Genomic DNA, 21,046 nt, shown 5'->3' on the forward strand with positions numbered 1-21,046 from the left:
TCCCTCCCTCAAACCCATCTGCCTTTAGCAGAACGGAAAGGGGGAGGGGAGGTGGCAGCCGGGGGGGAGTCAATTGCGCCCACGCCTCTGATTAGTATGTCAAACCTTCTGCTTTCATGGCTGAGTGATGGCGGACTGTACTTTTGGAAAAGTTTTTCGTTTACCCGACTGGTATTTTCCTTGCTTTCCATTCTCACTAAACAAGCGTGCGACACAACAAAGACCTCAGCGCTCCTGAGAGTCGTGTGCAGGAAATAATGAAGGGCAGGGCGGGGAGGAACGGGGGTGGGTGGGAGGTGCGGGGGGGGGGGGGCACGAACACAGCCCATATAAATCTGAGAGGCTTTTCTTGGTAATTAACATGGAAATGGCAGCGGATGAGAAGGCATGTAATTGTGAGATATCAGTGCGGCGAGCGCTCCCAGCTTTGTTGTCTGCATTGAGGTTTTTATTTCCCCCCCCCATCTTTTTCGTTTGCACTCTTCTGCTCCCCGCCAGTACAGCGGGGCACGCTCGCAGGCCGCAGCTTAATGCGTGCTAATGATTGGCAGATACAGGCATCGCGACGGACAAAGCAAATGATCGCGCGGTCAGAAAAGGTTCAAAGACAATCGGGGAATTTTCACTCGTCCCCATCGAGTTGAGTGTTTGCAGAGGAGAGGAAACTCGGAAAAGGGAGCCCGCCTTAAAAGCGGGCGCGGGCGGCGTGCGCGCGCAGGCCCGCGTGCTGTCAAAGCTCGCGGCTTCAAAGTCAAAGCTCCCTAATTAATGAACTGTGGGCTTCAGTTTGGACAAGTTGTGGCGTGATGCGCCCATAAATCAACGTGACAGCGCGGCTCCTCGGCCTCAGATAGAGCCTGTCACTAAGTCGCATCTGATGTAAACACAAGAGGAGCAAGTGAGACAAAAGGAAAGGGGTGGAGGAGCCAAGGAGGGCCAATTGATCAGTTGAATGGAGCGCCAGAATAGAAGACGGCAAAAAAGAAAAAGAAAAACTTTTGAAGCATATTATGTATGATCACAGGAAATAGATGCGACCCCGTGAGGCTTCCCCTCTCTGCTGCCTCTCTCTCTCTCTCTCTTTTTTTTCTCCAGTGGCATTTCTAGAAGCCATCAAAAGACAGAATAAGAATGATGCTGTGACTCCCTAGTGGCTGGCAGACAATAACCCCCTGTTGTTGCTTTGTGCCCCCCTGTTTTATTTTAAAGACATGAAAATTTCGTTTTTCAAAGCTCTTTAACTTTATATTTGAAGCTCCACAATAAAGGCCTGCCACCGCCACTCTTTATCATTTGTCGGAGACGATATTTTTCGCTCCCTTCTGCCACTTCTTGTTAACCTCTTATTTGGTCTGTTGCTTCGGGTGCTTTTTATGTGTCTGCACGCTGGGAGTGCACAGGAGCGCGCCCCCCCCCCCAACCCCCACCCCCGGCCCAGAAGATAAAACATGCAAGGAGGGGAGAGTTAAATTAATTTGCAATACTCAGTGTTTCCTTCTCTCTCTCTCTCTCTCTCTCTCTTTTCCAGAAAAGCCAACTTCTATTTATAAAGAGTTTTGATGAAAGGCGTCGTTCCCTGTGAACTGCCACCCCCGTAGCACGATTCTTTGCATCCGACTGTCAGTGAGGAAGTAGCAGACGGCAAACCAGCATAGAAGCCGGAAACTTCTTTCAATTCATCGCGCGGATCATAGAAAAAAAAGCGCAGTCCGTCCGTATCCCCGAAACCCTCTGCGGGACCCTTGTCATGTCTTTCTCGTCTCATCTTTGGTATTAGATGGCACATTTCATCCGTGGCTCCTGTTCTTGACTGTTGGCACTTTGACGTCGTTTTACCCGACCGAACTTGTGCCAAAGTCCAAAAGGTGGTGGGTCAGGAGGGGCTTGACGCCCTTTCCACATTCGGCGTATCAGGCTTTTTATTTTGGAGCTGTCGTCTGGCAGCTGCTGTGCTCCAAGACTTTTTTTTTGTTTGTTTGTATGCACTCAGTTGTGAGACGTCAACAAAGCGCGAGGTATCCCGTGTTAGCTAAGTGGGTGCGGTACCACAGCTTTTAGCGGGCCCTTTCTCTCTTCCCACTTGCTCTCGGGCTCGGCAATTCAGAATCGTTCTCATTCGTATTGAAATCCCAATTATGACAACCAATTATTTCTTCAACTACCAGCACTACTACGAACTCCCCACAAACTGACATCACACACTCGTGCTCATTTGTTCCTGCGCATTGAAGACTTTATTCTTGAATACTTCAAAGAAAATTGTTTTTTAGTTACGTCCAAAATGACATCGCTACATCACGTGCACGGCAGTTTCATTCTGCCCCATCTCCACCTTCCATTGCTGGGCTGCGTCTTTGCACACGTTCAAACTGCCAACAAGCATTTCCCTTGCATCTTTAATATATTTGTTTGGTCTTATTTTGTTGTTGTGTGTTGACAACAAAAAATGCTTGAATCCTTGAAAACTCAACTCGAAATATAACTTGAAAGAACAAGAAAATTTGTAACAAAGTCAAATTCAATCCTAAAATGATTTTTTTTTTTTTAAAGCTGCTCATTTGACATTGACTTTAGCATTAGCATTGGCGATCATTCTAAAACAAAGTTTGTCTTGTGTTTAAATCTGCAACGTGTGTAATTCTTTTTGTTGTGCATTTAGTTTTACAATAAACTCCCAACTGTGGTGTCATGAAATCGTTGAAAGCCCGCTCAGGGAGGGAACAATCACGTTTATGTCAACACGCTTGCTGCTTCCTGGTGCGTTTACGTCGGAGGTGAACGCGCCATTCAGCACCTGAATTGGGGTTCTTTGTTGACGTTTGCATGATTGTGACAAACCAAAATCGAAATCACGGTTACATTTCAATTAATTGGAAAGCCCCAACTTCGTGATCTGTCGTCAAACTGCTAGTCAAAAAAATAAATCAAGTGTGAACAGGTTGAAGAGGATTTTTTGAGAGGTTTTTCTAACAATAGATTTTTTTGTGCAACTCAAGAAATGGGGCATTATGAGAACTTTTTTTTTTGTATAACTTGGACTTCCTCTCCATTTTATTGATCTTGGTTTCATATGTAACTTTTTTACTCACCACCAAAACCAGTCAAGCCATATTCAACACTTCTGATTGGACAATAATTTGTTTAAAAAAAAACCCACGTGGGGACTGACCAATAGTTTAGATTTGTGGAAAAAGAAGATATTGGCCACATTTGAACATAGGAGGACTTTGCTCGACATTCACACGATACTTTTACGAGACCGCTTGCATTTTCACAGACACATACAAAGTGTTTTCTTTTTGTTCCTCTCCCGTGGTCACCTAAGGCAGCGTTGTACATGAAAAACATCTTGCGGGATGCACACTGACTCTTGGGCTGCGTTTTGAAAAAGTCTGCCTGTGTTTTCAGCAGCAGGTGTCAGCGCAGCAGTTGGCCTTCCAGCAGCAGCTCCTCCAGGTCCAGCAGGTCCAGCAGCAACATCTGCTCAATCTTCAGCGCCAAGGGCTGCTCACCATTCAGCCCGGACAAACGGGCCTGCCGCTGCAGTCGCTCGCGCACGGTCAGTACTGCTTAGCACCACAATGGATTGAATTAGCACCCGATGCGGCTATGCCGCACTTGGGATTTGAAAAAAGACATTTAGGGCGTTGTATCGGTTGTCTGTGTGCTTGTGTGTCAGTGTGTGTGTGTGTGTGTATTTTTTTTTATATATATCTATATCTATATAGATAGATATACTGTAGATCAGGGGTCCCCAAACTACGGCACGCGGGTCGGATACGGCCCGTCAGCACATTTGTCCCGGCCCTCTAACCCTCCTGTTGTCCTCGGGTCAAAATGACCCGTCACTGTGTTAAAAACGCCCCAAAAAAAGCCTAACTGCAAACAGCGGTGTCTACAAGCCTACTGGAACCTACAAAAGGATTATAAGGAAGGAACACAAGAACTTTAGGAGACTGCTCATATGTGTCAGAGAGATTCTTCTCTGACAACTGAGCTGAACTTTTATCTGTTAAGATTGTGCATGGCACAACAGAAAGTTAATGTTCCATGGCTTTTTCTCTATGAAGAACCCAGAGAGAGTTATTTAGTTATTTATTTCCTGTTTTTTCTGTGAAGAACTCGGAGAGGGTTATTTAGTTATTATTTATTTCATTAATATTGTTATTATTTGTTTCCTGACTTTTTTTCTGTAAAGAACCTGGAAAGGGTTATTTGGTTATGTGTGGCTTTCTGGAAAACAATACATTTTTTAAGCTCCCCTACGATCGTCACACTTTTTCTGTTACAAACTGACACCGGCCCCCCATCAGAGAAGGGAAAAGTTATGTGGCCCTCACAGGAAAAAGTTTGGGGACCCCTGCTGTAGATAGATAGATAAACATAAATATATACAATTAAGGAGGGAAGCTAATGAGCTTGAGCAAGCCATATCCAAAGGTGACTCCAAGAAGCTGCGTTGCAAAGAACTTTGGCGAGGTTGGATTTATCATTCATCAAGTGTCAGTATGTTTGCTTGTCCGGGAGCCAGTACGTCTGTTTGGCCAACAAGTTTGTGTCTTTATTTATTCTTTTCCTATTTGTTAAGGAGCGGTCGCCTTGTGACAAAAGACACTGTCGTAAGGCTTTCAGAACATGACATTCACTATTCATTCCCAGCTAAGACAAACAGTTTTGAAATAACAAGATAAGGGTGATTAAAAACAGGAGGGTTCAGAGGTGCTTAGGTAATAGGCACACACAAACACGTTTGTACAGTGCTGTTATTGTTTGGACTGGGTATGGAATCACTCATCCGCTCGCAGGCAATTGCCGCGGGCACAGGCGTGGAGCGCCGCCGTGTTGAGTGTGCTTTGCCGAATTGCTTTGTGTCAGATGTCTGGCAAACAAACACACGCCCTTTGAGTAAAGCGTTATACGGCTGATAGGGGCAGATACTGTACTTTGCGGGAGCTTTCGCAACAGTCCCATCCTGTTTAGACTGTGTCATCATCACATCAGCGAATGCCATGCACACTTGCCGGCCGTGTGTGTGGGTGTGTGGGTGTGGGCGTGTACTTCATTTGTATTTGCATTTCAAATTCCCTCAAAGTCGGCACGGCAGCTTTTAAAATATGGACTTGCTTATTTTTTACCTTAAAAATGATTGTCAAGCCCGTCTTAATTTGACTCTCCGTGCAAAGTGTGTCATAACACCCTGACATTTTCATTCATGACCGGAGTTGCTATTTTTTGCTCCTTTCACATTTCCAATTTCCGCTATTCTTCCCATTAATTAAAAAATAAGTCGGATCTGTTGTCCGAAGTGATTCGTTTTTGCCCGGCTCAATTGTTTGTCCTCGCGATCCATCGACGGTGTGCTCCGTGTCTCCGACAGCTGCTACACGACTTAAGCTAGTCGTTTGAGCTCCCCCGTTTGTCTTCCTATTCAACGCGTTTTCTGCTTGACTGTTTGAAGTTATTGATGACCTTTCTGTTTTCCACATCGCTTAACTCGTTCACGCATCAGTGGGCTCGGCCTACGGTGCTGTGATCTAATCTACGATATTCGCCTCGCGTTTAGCGCCGCGTCCTCGCAAGTGATGACTTGATCCGCTCTATCTGAGCTCCAGTGATCATGGATTCAAACTCGGGCGTAATAAATTGGCACGGCCGTCTTACTCCTCTTTTGCTCATTTTAACATCTTGCTATTAATACAATGATTTAGTCTAGCTATTCGCTTTTGATAAGTACCGTTCATTGGCCCAAACTATTCAAACCCCTGTTCAAATTCTGAGGCCATTGCCTCAGAGCGATTGTCTCTGAACGTTTAGCAGAAGTTAAGGGGGGGGGGGGGGGGGGTCAAGAGATAATGCAGGAGAGTGGCAAACAGTATAAAATGTCATTGAAAGAGATACCAAGTACAAATATTTGCTATTCTCTTTCTCTTCGCTGGCATATCCAATGTAATAAATGTGTGCCGGAGATGATTATAACGCTTTAGATCATGCAACCAGTCACCAAGGTTCTTGAGTACTGTACAGTCCAAATTGTCCAATCAGAGACATGGACAGTCCTCAAAATGTAAAAAATAAAATAAAATAAAAATGCTAATAATAAATAAATTTAATTGAGCGTTTGGCCAGTTTATAAATAATTTGGGAATTAACTCGCACACCACACCAAAACAACAATTAAAAAGCGAGACAAGAAAGGGTTAAAGCTTTTGTTGAGCATAATGTGTTTTGGATTACTTCTATGCATCATCAGTTTCCTAAAATAAATGGGAGTAATAATTCTAAGGCGATATAATTAATGCTTTCCAGTTGGCTGTTGAAATTTTGTGTAAGCCTGTAAGATAACAAATTTGAGTCAAAGACAATTTGGGATTGAATCCTTCGTATTATCGTTTTCTGTTGCTGTAAATTCTTTTGACATTAACGTTCAAAGTCCTGGAAGCAGTTAGACGATATCTGTTATAAATTATAACAATTTGCTCGGGAGGATATAAGCCCCCCCCCCCCCACCTCTCTCCGCCACCACATGCTCACGCGTTTTCACACACACGTCCTCTTGACCCGATAAGAGAGTCGCCGGTTGTTTTTCGCGCTCACGTGGCTGCAGCCTTGAGGATGTGTTTTCATTTAAATGCAAAGCGCACACACCGCCTCCGCACGCTGTGGTGAAAATGGCCCCCGTGCCCCTTTGAGGTTGTGCGGCAAGGAGGGCCGCGTTGCCGCGCAACATCATTAAAGTTGTCTCCGAGAGGCCAGCGGGACGGTGACAAGACAAATTTGCCGGTAATATGAAAGCAAAGAATGTGGCCAGCCACGAAGTGCCTACAGAACAGCAGCACATCAGGGACAGCAGTGGGGAACGCGGCCGACCTGTCAGTGATTGATCCATCCAGCCGTAGGTTAGCGGTAATAGTTCCTGCAGCAAGAAGCAGGACATATTTCAGGCGTAGGGGCGCATATCAGCAGGCCAGTGATTACTGTAACATAAACAGGGGTGCAGTCAGGTCCCAGCCTGACGGAACAATAAACTAATAGCAATGTCACTGTCCCTACACCCCCCCCCCCCCCCCCGCCCCGTGACACCGGCACTGTGAGCGAGGAGTAACAGCCCGCTTTAAAGAGTCTCGAGCACTGGGGGCCATTTTTTATTTCCAGGATGATGGCCTGCAACTGATGTCATTATGAACCTTAAATCAACTTTCTGCTTGCTCGAACATGGTCACCTGGGTACAGGGGGACAAGGACGCGAGGAGGTTGAAGTGCCCGGCTCGTCTCCGTGCCAGAGCTACCTGCCGGGCTCAAATTGCGTTGGGAGGCCGGTGATCAATCACGTGTCCCAACGACATACATTTTTTACGCGCTTGTCTGTATTTCCCCATTGTAATGAGCCGAATGGTTGTGTTGAAAAATGAAAAGAGGAAAGATAAACCAATCCGGCATTTGAAAGGCGGGCAAACTGCCGGACCAAGAAAGAGGATTTTACGGATCAGTGTCGTTTTGTGCCGCTGTAATCAGATGGAGACATCTGCAAAAGCAACTCCATTGTTCAACCAGAAAGGATAACGCGCTCAGGGAAATTTGTGTCATGGCATTTTATTGTCATTTGAGGTGACACACTGTAGAAACATTTCAAAATAAAGAAATAACTATATGGGGGGGGGGGTTAAAATTGGGGGGGGGGGGCTTAATCAAAGGTATGGGGAAAAATGGCCACGTTTTTCCCACGTGGTTTTAAAAGCATTGGCGCTCTGGACTGACATCGCTTCTGTTGGCAACTTGTTCCATTTGTGTGCAGCATAACCGCTAAACGCAGCTTCACCTTGCTTACTTTGAACTCTGGGCTGCACTAATTGGCCCGAGTGGGCAGATCTCCGAGCCCGACTGGGTTTGTATTGAATCCGTTAATGTATTCAGGACCCAAACCATTCAGCGATTTACCGAGCAGTTGCAGAATTTTGGACTCTATTCTCCAGCTGACTGGGAGCCGGTGAGACCTTTGTTCCCACTCTGTTACCGCTCTCATCAGCCTCCTCCATCCGTTGCGCTTTCATCTGAGTAAACAGTCGTGTCGGGGTCACCAGGACTGCGAGGTAATTGAGCCGGTGTGGGCCGCCCTGTCAAGCACATCGGCTAAAAATACATCGCCCACTGTCACCGGGCACCAAGTGGGGGCGGGGGGGATGATCGGTCCTTCTGTCTCCGTGCAGGACACGAGCATCACCGGTGACCTTCTCAAAAAGAGGATAAAAAGGAAGAACTTTTGCCTCACGGTCTGTTTTTATGACAGGAAAAGCTCAATGGAACATTTAGTGGCGTAATTGTAAATGGGCGAGCGGGGGATTTGCATGCTAAAACACAGGCGGCAATATGGAGCCTGCTTTGCCTGTCATGGGCGCGCACTCGGATTAGAACTCAGCAAGGCGTTGAAGGCAGTCAGGGAAAACACACGCAAGCAGAAGAAGAGCGAGCAAAATATTTGAATGTGGAAAGACGCTCCTTGGAACGTGGAAAGGTTATTGATATGTCCTGCAATCATTTCCTGCTCTTTGATATGCAAACGCTCTTGTGTGAATTTAGAGCAATCCTATCAGACTCATTTCACACTTCTTAGCCCTTGCGTCTCTCCGGAGTCCTCCGCCTCATTAGGCCAATGTTCTCCATTACCGGCATAATTAAAATCTTTAGTAGCTTATCAAATGAAAAATATTTTTGCTGATCGCACCGAGATCTTCACATTTATTTTTTTTCTCCACAACAGGAATAAATGAAGACCGAGCATTTTGCATACAGTGTCTTACAATTTGGTGGTTGAAAGGAGCACTTGTGGTATCTATAGAGCCGCTGATGAGAAACGGGGAGGGGGGATTCGGAGACTAGAAACTCCAGTAGATAAGCACGTGCAAATCATCTTTCATTTAACACTGCTCATTTTGAGAATGGCTTTAATTAATTGTAAGGTAAAGCACAGCACATATGCAAGGACTTGCTTTGAACATGTGGATTACTTCAGCACGCTGGATTTGAGTATGCGCACGTTGTCTTCAGATTTCGCCTTTTCAGATTTTTCTGTTTTTATTTTGAAAATGGGCATCAGAGTTCACACACGCAGATAGCTTCATTTAAATTTTGTCAAATGACAATATTGCAGTAATCGGTAAATCTCTCTGGAATTATTTTTTTTGGGGGGGGGTTGGGCAGGGGGTCGGGAGACATGAAAAAAAAACAATAACCGATTCTATTATATTTATTCATAATTTCTACTCAGTATGTAGCCAATTTTAGCAGAGGTGGCCAGCATAAGGCATTTAAGACAAAAAAAATATCAATGTCAGCTTATTTTAGGAAGGTGACAAAATGCTATAGATGACCACAAACGATATGGTGTACTGCCATAAAAAAAATAAAAAAACTCCAAAACCGGATTTTACCTTCTTATCCAAACTCCTGACCCCCGAACCCCCCCCCCCCCCCCCCCCCCCCGCCGCCGCCTTTAAGTTTGCTGTCAGCGCAATGTAGAAACACGCAGGCAGGCAGGCACACACACAGACACGCATCGTAGATGTGTTGTCAACACACCAACAATGTCATCTGTCTGCAAGGGATTTATTTTTTCAAAGAGCTCTGCTAGCTGCAGTGTGCTTGACTTGTTAAATGAGGTTTAAGTCTTCTGTGTCAATTGGAGGCGGTGCAGAGCTTTAAGTATTTTGCACATTAATGCGCTTTTGAGAATATTACCCCAGGGTCCTGTTTCTCAAAGAGGCGGCGGGGGGGTATGTTTCCTAGTGTTGCTGCTGTAAACATATTGTTGTCTGCGCACACCACACAAACATGATGGCCATTATTCAGATTTCATGCCTTGTCTGAATGTTAATTATTTTACTCTGGGCATGAAATTTGCGTGAGTACGAGGGATTTGTGTACACAAACATTATCCAGATGACAGGAGAATTGAGGAGGCGGGGGTGGTGCGTGGGGGGGGGGGGGTTGTACTTGCTTGAGATTCTAATTAATACACGGTTTTGTTTACAGACAAATGATTTAATTAAATGGCCAAGGAGAGAGTTGGATTAGCTGCTAATTGATTTGATGATCCAATTTGTTTGTTCCAGGCATGATTCCTGCAGAGCTGCAACAGCTATGGAAGGAGGTAACCACCGCCCATGTCAAGGAGGAACACAACGGCAGCAACAATGGCCACCGGGGCCTCGATCTCTCCTCCCCGGCCCCGCCAAAGAACCCTCTCCACAACCAGCATCCCCCCACCAATGGGCAGTACATCAGTCATAAGAGAGAAATGTAAGGACAACAACCTTTTTGTCTGCCTCTGCCCGGATCATTCGCATACACAAAAAAGGGGGGAAAAAAATCATTTTGACTGACACAATCAGTAAAATATGAATTGACTTTGCCAGCATTAGTGTTGAACTGCAATGCGCCATACTGAGTTGTTGTTAGTGTTTTGGGGACCCGAGCCAATTTACAGTACGAGGAGAAACCTCTTGGTGTCACGCAGTGCGGTATTATCTTCAGAAATTACTGTCATTCTATTACATTTTGAGTTGTGTCGCTACCTACTGGAAGTATCCATTGAGCGTAAATTATCCATCCATCCATCCATTTTTTGGGTAAACTAAAAAAAAATTGAGGCTCCCGCTCCTGAGAAAAGAGATGAAGACACTCAGGGATGCCGGAGCCGAAATCGAACCCTGCACTGTACTGTGAGGCCGACGTGCTAACCAGTCGCCCACCGCGCCGCCATTTTTCTCATTAAGCCGCAAAATCTTCCATGTGAGGTCTCCACAAATTCCAATGCCCCCACAGGCCTTGCGGGGTCTATAATTAATGTATATTTCATTTAATATTTCACTGGTGTTAATGAGGGGGGGGTCAAGTCTGCCTTTCTGTCATTCTACTCGAGAACATAACAGCACATTAGCTGTAGCGTCTCTCAAGACGAAACACACGCGCCGAGGTTCTTTCCTTTCGGTGCCGTCAACCTGATTCCACTCATTGTTCGGGCACTAAACCGAGCAAACTGAAACTAAGTGGCGGCGTGATCGCGTTTTCCGTTTGGCGATGGATCATCCCATTTGTTTCTGTCGCAAGGAGGGCAGGAATTTGGCGTCTTGCGCACGTGCTTGTTTTCTCGCACCGTCGCCGTTATGATCTTTGAACTGCCAGCGACAAGGCTCCAGGCACCATGAGCTCACTGCATAACATCGGAGTGGCTGATCAAAACCAACGTGCCTTTCAGAAAGCCACGTAGAAAAAAAAACAACACCGCATTTCTGTGTGTGTGTGTGTGTAAGTGGGATGGGGAGCTGGCGGGGAGCGACACAGATCACGATTCATCGGTGGTGAGATTTTTATTATTTATTTTTATTTTGCGGGGGCGTGGGAGGGAGATTTTTTTTTTTTTGAAAGTGGATTTCAAGATCCCGATCAAGAACCAGGCCACGAGGCAAGGTTTGATACAGTCGAGGATCATCCAATCCACGGACTTGCAGCGCTTCATTTAGTGTCGGGGTGCGTGTGGGCGTCGTCTTGTGGAAGCAATGTGTGAGGGATGAGATATTGACTCGCTCCCTCCATCACACGTGGCCACAAGTGAGCAAACAAGGTGAGCATCAGTGGGAGGGATAAAAAAAAACGCGGGCCCCGCAGAACACGGAAGACGCGGCGCTCGAGCTGCCAAGCGTTGACTGTCAGAGATTAAATGAAGATGTCAGCAGCGGTTTAGAACGAGCGCGGAGGTGAAGACGCCATTCGCCCACGGAATTGTTTCACACCCGTATCCTTGTCATCGTATCCGTCAGAAGAGCGAGCGGGTGACTCTCATTGACCGCAATGTGTCACCGATAGCAGATAGGTTACCGGAAACAATTCTTCAATAACGTCAGATGGACATCATTCAGAATGAATGTCGCAACAGTGAACAACCTAATCTGATAAGATTTGAGATCGATGCCGGCAGTTCCTACCGAAGATGGCATCCGAGCATGTTCAAACTAAACCGCCGTCGAGGTCCGTTGTATTTTGATGGTGCGGACCAAGTTTACATTTGACCGCGGCGCCGTTCTCGAGCGTCTTCGAGAAAACCGCCGCGTAGTCATTTCAGGGTTGGAAAGATCAAGCGGAACGAAACGGGCCCGGGTGTCGACGGGGAGCAGCCGCTGGCTCCTCCTGCCCAGGCCAAACTTTGAATCGATGTGGTTTGGTGAGTCCTTTTGTCAGGCACAACAGAAACACGCCTCTCCTCTGATGGACCTGTTTTCCCCCGACCGGCTTGGGATTGGTTTACAGCGGGCCCTAAGTACCATGTAGTTAGTTTCATGTGTCATATAAAATCTGGCCGGGAGCGACGACGCCTGCAACTAAAACCTTAAGTGCATCCACAGGAATCACTCATCGGCTTTGCGCTTCCGTCTTAAGGAAGGAGGGGAAATTCAATCACCGCCGTCTTGACACACGCCGAAGCCGCGGCGCGTGCCGCCGCCGCCGCTGAGTTGTCTTGAAGAACGCTCGGCAAACAGGCTCTGATCGGGGCTCCGTCTCGCGACGGCTTCCCTCACAAAATGCCTGCCTCTCAACTTAGTCAACCTGCATCTGCTCGGATTGGAATCCCCGTGTGAGTCTTGCAAGGCTCAAAATCCGTATTTATCTTTCTAGCGCGGCAGTTTTGTGGACTTTGTTTGAGAAGCATCTTAATAATTTTGCGGTGCATTTTTTTTGGTCGGTCAATTCCAAGGACCTGAAGCAAGGGTTTTATCAAACCAACAAATAAAGTCGAACCTCGTTACAACCTACTTCGAGGAATAAAGTAAATCTGTACAGTCGTTCGTTGTAACCATTCCCAATAAAATGGCCGCCAACCACCACGTCTAATCTAATATGAAGCTTCACAGATGTAGAATCATGAACATGTAATACGTGTCAATTACAACTACGTCATAACAGTAGGAAGAAAACGAGCAAATGAAAAGTGCCTTCTTCAGTTCAGGATGTGTCGTTGGCCTTGAACTCTGCCATGATTTTGTTGCCAGATTGTCAAAATCGTCAACTTTGCCAATTCGTAGTCTCGGCTGAGCTCGGACCGGGAGACTCCCTTTCCAAAGTGAGAGACAATTTCAGCTTTCGCGGACGGCGAGATTTGCTTCTGTTTACCAGACGTGATCCGAGACCACATGCGCCGTGCTTCCGGGTCGATCAGTAGTGTTGCTAAGCAACGGATGGGGAATCCTGCGCTGTACATTTTGTTCATAAGCAAGCTCGCGGTGCCACTGTTCGTCGTCACGAAGGCCTTTTCACGATTTTGTGGGACAAATCTGGTCGTTCTAATGAAGTTGACGCGATAAAGGCATTCGTCGGAAGCCAAATGGGCAAATGGGATGACGTGAAATCGGGACTTTGAAATGTGATAGGGGTGAAAACGTTGTAAATGGAGTCCGCTGAAAAGAGGTGCGACTGTCTGACAATACAACAAATGAACAGCTTGTTTTCTTAAATTCACGTCATGCATAGCGACAAGCTGCATTTTCTTGTCTATAAAGCGTACGGCTTTAAACACAAATCTGCATTTTATGTCAACTTTTGCAATGCCTTGGATGGTGTTTTAGCAGGTGGGAAACAAAAAGCACAGGTGGCAGCGATAGAGGCCAGTCCCCCGGCCTTTGTCGCAGAGAGTTGCGTGTCTTGAGTCGTGCTTGTTTCCATATGGCTGACTGTCTTGTTCTCAGCGTCGAGTCCCCCCCCCGGACCACTTCCTCAAGCGCCCTTTGGGGTGACATTCGTTCCACACCTTTTGCCATATGGACGGTGTTGTTGTTGTTGTTTTAGAGATGTCCCCGTTACATCTTGTGGTTGCTCGTCAGCCCCTTGTGACACGGATCGGCCGGTAGATAGAGTAAATTGATACCAGGTGGGAATGTTTACAGTTTGAGCTGAATCTGAAAAGTTTCTTTTGCTTTTCACATTGCGACACGTACGTTCCTTCAGGCAGACCCAATTCAATTTGTGGATGTACGCACAAGGAATGTGCGAGCACCGATATCAGGTGTCGGTCATGGAACGATCCTGGATCTTATTTCTAGGATCCGGGTACTCATAGGCTGCCGATACCAGCCAACTGATACTTCCAACTCAACGTTAGGCAAGCCATTCATTTGAAAGCACATTTTTATTCTTTGGCTTTCGACTCAGCACGAGACTTGTTTTCGTGTTCATGGTATTGATTGTCTTTTTTGCTATTCGTGTCTCATTCGAACCGTCTCTGGTTTTGAATGTCTGATCGCTACTGGATGTACAGCACTCTGCATGCGGCTACGGTTGTTTTTTAAGGCACTCTTTCGGTCAAGTTTGAGTTGCGAAAATGTGACATTGAGTAAGTCCTACTCGGCAGTAGTTAGCGCTGCGCAGCGGCAGTCTGACACGTCAGCGAAGCATCACATGCGTCCGAAAGAAAGCTTTTCTTCACAGTGGTTTTGTCTCATCGTGTTCAATGGAATTTTACACAGTCAAAGTCCCAGACGAATCGGCGCTCGGTATTGGTGAGGACTCTGACGGTGAATCGTCACAATTAAAAAAATAATAATAAAAATAAAAAATCTAATACAATAAAATAAAAAGTGACACTTTTCTATCTCAGCGGCTCCGTGTATTGGTTTAAATCGGGCGAACCACACGGCAGCGCTCGCGGCTGAATTCACCGCAGATGATTCGCCGTGAGCATTGTAACTGTCGCCATGCGTTGACACCGGTGACGATCCTGCCGCGAGTATTTGAGCTCGGTGAAAGAAAGAGTCATTAAGTCGCCTGTTTTCCTTCTTTGTCTTTCTGCTTCAGATCCACCGTCGAAGACTGCCACCCCCACAGCCATCCTCTCTACGGTCACGGCGTTTGCAAGTGGCCGGGATGTGAAGCCGTCTTTGATGATTTCCATTCATTCTTGAAGTAAGTCCAAGTCTCCATTTCCAAGTGTGTGTGTGGGTGTGACCTCGCTTTGGCACATTCTTTTTTTTTGGGGTGGGGGGGGGGGGGGGGGACACCTTTCACACAAATGCACTGTAACAAAAGCTGTTTGTTATTCCTTGAGTGAGTGTCTGGGACAGTGCTCTCCTGACAAGGGTACGGAGCCCGAGACCCCCTTGGAGGACGCCATGGGCCTCTAATTCCTGTGATAAGTGCAGTTCCCATGGCGATGGGGACCATTTTTCCCAAACAAACAACCGTAGGATGTTTATCCGTAGCGGGCCACACTTTAGGCACACTGCATGTTTGCCCTTGTCATTGGAGCGTGGGGATTTGTTGTTTGTCTTTGACTGCCTTGTCTGCCCGGTGCCATTTTTCTTCTTTTTTCCCCCCCCACTTGTATGCCTCCGATTTCTTCTTTCATGGTTCCATCTGTCTTTTTTTTTTTTTTTCCTCGCCATTTAATTGTTGACCACTCCATCGCGGCGTTCTCTGACCGCGCACGTTCATAGCGCTTTATCTTGGACAGAAACACCCGCTTTGAAATTACAAACTCCGGGACAGATTAGACCGCGCGCGGCCAGGCGCCGAGCGTTGTTGTGATACGTCGCGCTCGCCTCGCCTGAGACCCCAGGTTTGCTTATCAAGCCGGCGCGCGCCGCGCTCTTGTTAATCCAGCTCATAACAGCACCGTGGTTACGGAGAAGGATGAAAACATCTGCCTCGTGGCAGCAGATCAATGGCTCACTGTCACCCCGGATTAGTCTCGCTTTCAACAAGATATGAGACAATCCCGTGATCCCCAAAAACAAGCAGTCACACACTTTCCCAGCAGACGTGGGGCAAAAGGTGTCACGCGGGGGCGGCCTGTGAGACGACCCAAACTTTGTCGTCAATATTTCCAGTCCCCGTTTGATTGTTTGCTCGAATCCGCTCGTATTGCCCCCTCAAGCGCTTGTGACTTTGCGAACAAATATGACGCGTGGAGTGCCGTTTGCAAAAACAAAAAAAAGCTCGCTTTGTATTTTCACACTCGGGCGTATATTTTGGCTTCGGGGAGGCGCCTTTAAACCGGTTCACTCTTTATTGTATTCGGACATTGCCTCGCCCCTTATTTATTTTTTTTTTTTTTTTGGTCGAAGGGAAGGGAATCAAATTCTGGCCGCACAGTAGAACTCTCCCTAACAATGTCGGTCAGTGCACTCTGCTTTGTTTTCACAAGTGTTTTTATCATGGCAACATCTTGTTTACTTTAGTTGCCTGCTCCAACTGCTTGGAACACGTTAAGAAAACATTTGGGGGTGAGTCTCCACAAAGCCGCCTTTGTCTCGCAGCAGGCCAGTTTGCGAGCAGCTCACCAAGGTGTTAGCGCTCAAACCCCTTAAGCGCTTCCACATGAAGCCAAGCCACTGATAGTGCGGGCCTCTGAAAGGACTCGAAATAATATCACGACATCAAAAAAAAAACCAAACGTATTTAGTGTAACGATGGAATTGTCGAGGTCTGTGAATGTCGCGACCAGACAGAAGGAACGGTGAGGAGGACTCGAACGTCAAACAGATTTCAACCGCGCGCGCCAACAGTAACAGCTAACGCGGCTCGCAAATGTTGTTTTAAACTGTGTGAGTATTAGTTCTGTCTTTAAGAATACATGACGGACCTACGTGCGCTATCTTGATAAACGCAAGGCACCAGATCCTGTCTTTGTGCTCAACGCGCAGAGGTGCGCGTGGCCCGGGAGGGGCGGGGTGGGGGTTCGGTCGGTCAACAGCGGCCCCCGCCGTGCGGGTCAGAGCCATTGAAACACCGCGGTGCCCTCTAGCGCTGCGCCGTCTGCGAGATGCAGAGATTCTCAAGGGCAACGCGTTGAAAAACCCGCAGCGCATTTCTGAGCGACTCCAATCCCGTAACACGTCTCGTCGCTGTCCGACGGAAGCGGTCAGTTTTTAAATTCCATGATCGACTTTGGAACAGGAAATCTTGGCTTTCGACCTCCCTCCGCGATTGCCGAACGGATCTGCGAACTAAGTGACCCAGAAGAATGGCTGCGCGGCGGGGGGGCGCGTCTTGGGTGACTCCTTTCATTGTTTGGTTTGCATCCCACATTGTCAGCGCGCTTTTAAAAGCGGCTCCATTTGAAGTCCAAAAAGTGACACGCGCCAACATTCATCGGCTCTCTGGCCGTCAATTCCCCGTCGTCTCCGCTGCTCCCGTGTCCAGACAGTTCTCTCAAGGCTGCATTTGAATATTTCATTTCCTATTAATTATGCACCGCGACTCGCCGTGTCATTAGAAGAAATAAAGTGGAATGTAACAAAGGATGAAAAGAAGCGGGGCATATGTCGCCCATGAACAGGGAAATTTCAAAGCCGCTCACGTAGGCTGCCCTTCATTGAAAATGCCGCCAAGGCCGGTTCAATGGAAGTTGAGTTTCCTTCTTCGAAAATGGAAATATACGCAAATGTCGACCGGCTCCGTTTGCGGATTGGCTTCAATTGAATTCAAGTCAGAATGATCCTATTCTGGACAATGGACGTTTAAAAGTGGGTTTAAATGCAACAAACCGTGGCATCGTTTCCTTCCAGGTGTCGTAAAAATGTGACGTATCCGATTCGAGGGCCGACAACGAGCGGGAGCGTCGCCACGGCGTCACCGCCGACTTTTGATTTGCCGCCAACGGCGGGCAAAGGTGCATTCATCACGCCGGGCGCTTTCCGCACCTTGCAGCTTGTCCGCCGGCGCCGGCGTGCGCGCTCCCGAGACGAGCCAGCCCGCCGACGGTGACCTACATGGTCACTGACGATGCGATATAATTTATGATATATATAATATATTGGATCCATTAGTGAGCATAATGAAGTAGTGAAATGAAAGGGTATTTGTGAAATCAGTTCAAACATCCTGCTCGGATTATGATTAAATGATTAATGAAATGCCCCTGTATAAGCATTTTCAAACAGTAATTCATGCGCTGGCTGATAAAATTCCTGCAATCATATTTCCTTCACTCGTGAAGCTTATCTGCTCCATTTTATATGAATCACTGGGAGGGGGGGGGGGGGGGTGGGGGGGCTTGTCTGGAGCCTGCCGAGCTACTTATTTAGATTAGTTCTAAAAAGTAGAGGCAAGGAGAATATATTTTCCCGTATAAAATGATCACATATAATTATATCCATAACTCAAGTTTGTGATAGCTGCCACGTGCTTCTTCTGTTTGCCAGGTTTTTATTTCAAACATTTCAACGTACTTTAATGACACAAAGAACTTCCAGATACGTATGCAAATGGAGTGTCGTCCAAATGCCACGGCAAAAGCTACAAAAGTTCAGTCATTGCACTTGTCTGCTGTCATTCAAGCAGACTTCACACGACTGTTTCTGACATCAGACAACTGAAACAAGCTGCTGCAAGTCAAAGCGACGCGTGCATTTTTTATTTGTATTTTTTTTTTTTTGTAACGTGTGCGTGCGCTGTCCGCTTTTTGTTTTCCAGGCATCTTAACAATGAACACGCTTTGGATGACAGGAGCACCGCCCAGTGTCGGGTGCAAATGCAGGTCGTACAACAGCTGGAACTGCAGGTATTGTCCGGGCTTTTGTTTTGCACCAAATATTGATGTCTTCTTCTCCCGACAATGCTTTTGCGCCGAACGCCTCCCACCCAACCCCACCCCCATCTGACATCAGCCACGGGGTCACCCACAGAGGTCCCAATGACATGAATTTGTACACCGGCAAGGAACCAGTCATTAAAAATGTGTTATGGATGCATGACAGCTAGGACAAGATATATGAAGAGCCCGCAGCTAAGTAGAGAAGATAATTACATTTTGTATATCGCTGGCTTTAAAAGTTATTTATGACTATCTCTTTTGCGCCGCCAATAAAACACAAAAATCTCTCACGCGGAGATGATAGAAACCTCAGTGTTGAATTATAACATAGACAAAAGAAGCTCATTTCCCTTTGCAAAATATCAGAAATGTTATTTATTACGTTATCTGTTAGGAGCAGTCGTTTTCTAAATTGTGATTTTCTGAAAGGAATTTTTTTTTAAATGGCGGTAAAATGTCTCCATAAAGATAAGCCATCACTCATTTTGTTTTTAGAGGGACTTTAAGCGGACTACTAAGTTAGTGTCCATAGGACAGTGACAGGTTAAAATAGTGAACGTCCCCAATGAATAACCTGTACTCATAAAAATTGGAGAAATTGTTTCATTTACTACCAAGGATTCGAGGTGCACATTTTTTTAACCCGTGTCTTATGTAGTGTGTGTGTGTGTGTGTGTGTGTGTGTGAGAGCTATGTCATTTGCGGCCTCATTTTATTTCCATCCTGGTTCCATAATATTCAGATCGATGGAGTCAGCATTTATCAGACACCAAGTTCTTCTTTTGCTTACGATCATGCAATGTGAGGACCGACCCCGATGACCGAATTACAGATGACCAGGTTTTAAAATGACATAACAGGAAATGATTCAACAGATAATGATATTTGGAATGAGAATACAAAGCACCGTTGCCTGTACTGATTAAAACCAAAAAAAAAAAAAAAAAAAGTCATGTGCTCTCCTCCTTTCCAGCTAGCGAAAGACAAAGAGCGTCTTCAAGCAATGATGACACACCTTCACGTTAAATCGACAGAGCCCAAAGCCACGCCACAGCCGGTGAGCCAGCCCGTCATACGTCTCGTGTCCCTCCCCCCCGCCTTCCTTTGTTTGTCTTAATTGGCATCCCTGTATCCATTCATCTGTCCCTCTGTCTTCTTATTTTATCTGCGACATAAAAACAGCTATTGTCTCCAGGGAGAGGCGCTCTATATGGTCGGGACCGCTTCCGCTGACATCCAAGATTCAATTTGGCGTTGGAGATAAAGTGCGCGCAAACGGCCTCGTCTCCGTAACGGAATCCAAGCTCTGCCCGTTGGCCCCGCCAGATTATTGCTATCGGGGCTATAATGAATGAGTGAAGCCAAATAATAGACATCCGTATCGCAGTCCTTAAGCATCTTCAAGAGCGTGCGTGAAATGACATACCTGGACATGACAATGAAATTACACCAAGTTACACTTCAAATTCGTACTCGCTTCAGAATCCATTGGAAACAATCACATGCGATTGAAATGGATTTCATTATGAACAGATGCAACCAAGTATACATATCTATGAATTTGTGGGGGGGGGGGGGGCGGGGGTTAAAATTTTACCACGACGCATTAAATCGTGCTTACAACTCCATTTCTAAAGCAAGGCGTAAAGTGTCATGTTTATCATATTGAGACAAGGGCGTAACGCGGCATTTTAAGGCAACGGGCTATTCTGTCTTGTTTTTGAATGGGGGCATGTATCAGTCTGACTGACGGTTCTTTTATCACACCAAGAGCCAAAGATCATTGTAGTGCATTGCCTGGATTCAAAAGCGAACACACACGCACACACACACGCACACACCCCCAGACATAAATGCACAATACGCAAACAGGAGTCGTGTCTCTCGTCACACAGCACAGCTTGGATCATTTATTTACAGTCGCCCATTGATGTGCGCGGGCTCCTCGCGCACAGATGAGTGCAGACGTCAAAAGGCAACAACAAAAAAGACTGTCAGTTGAAGCGGTCCCCGCGTCACACGCCGATCGCGTGGATCAGAGTGCAAAAAGTGGTCTCTTGACACCGGGACATTTTGTGTATGGAAAGCGGTTGGGGCGGCAGATAGCATCTGGAGTTGGTCTCTCCTCGGGGCCCGCGAGAATGCCTGTGTCACAACTCGACAAGAAGGCTCTCAAGGGCAGCCCGGATTTTGATGCTAATTATTCCACTCCTTTTCGGAAAAGTCGTTACGCTCGCCACCGTCATCGACGATCAAGTGCTATCGATACACTCTGATGCATACTGGCGCTGGGTGACTGGTGGCTTTAGGGGAGTTCGAGAAACAGGCTTTGCCAAACACTTTTTTTTTTCCCCCAAATTCAGTTTGCTTTGATTAGTTTTCAAAATGGTTCCTTTTAGTTGGGATTTTATTAGTTTTAGTATTTTCCTTTTTTTTTTGTGTGTAGGCAAAATTGGGGAGGAAAAAGAG

At 46.5% G+C, this 21,046-nt stretch overlaps 1 protein-coding gene across 8 annotated transcripts in view; it reads left to right on the top strand.

Annotated features, from left to right (window-relative positions):
* LOC147201869 (forkhead box protein P1-B-like) overlaps positions 1–21,046 on the top strand; it is a 110,607-nt gene that overhangs the window by 76,646 nt on the left and 12,915 nt on the right. For 6 of the 8 annotated variants that reach the window (XM_086117677.1, XM_086117683.1, XM_086117676.1 and 3 more), the window contains 5 exons: positions 3,409–3,559; positions 10,107–10,293; positions 14,839–14,946; positions 18,457–18,544; positions 19,551–19,634. In XM_086117677.1, the coding sequence (XP_085973803.1) occupies positions 3,409–3,559; positions 10,107–10,293; positions 14,839–14,946; positions 18,457–18,544; positions 19,551–19,634 (618 nt within the window). The remainder of the gene's footprint in view (positions 1–3,408; positions 3,560–10,106; positions 10,294–14,838; positions 14,947–18,456; positions 18,545–19,550; positions 19,635–21,046) is intronic. The other 2 variants (XM_086117678.1, XM_086117680.1) reach the window with 1 other exon arrangement.

The sequence above is a fragment of the Hippocampus guttulatus genome, chromosome 8 (assembly GCF_054856545.1).
Source record: "Hippocampus guttulatus isolate MCC_2025c chromosome 8, RoL_Hgut_1.0, whole genome shotgun sequence".
Lineage (NCBI taxonomy): Eukaryota > Metazoa > Chordata > Actinopteri > Syngnathiformes > Syngnathidae > Hippocampus > Hippocampus guttulatus.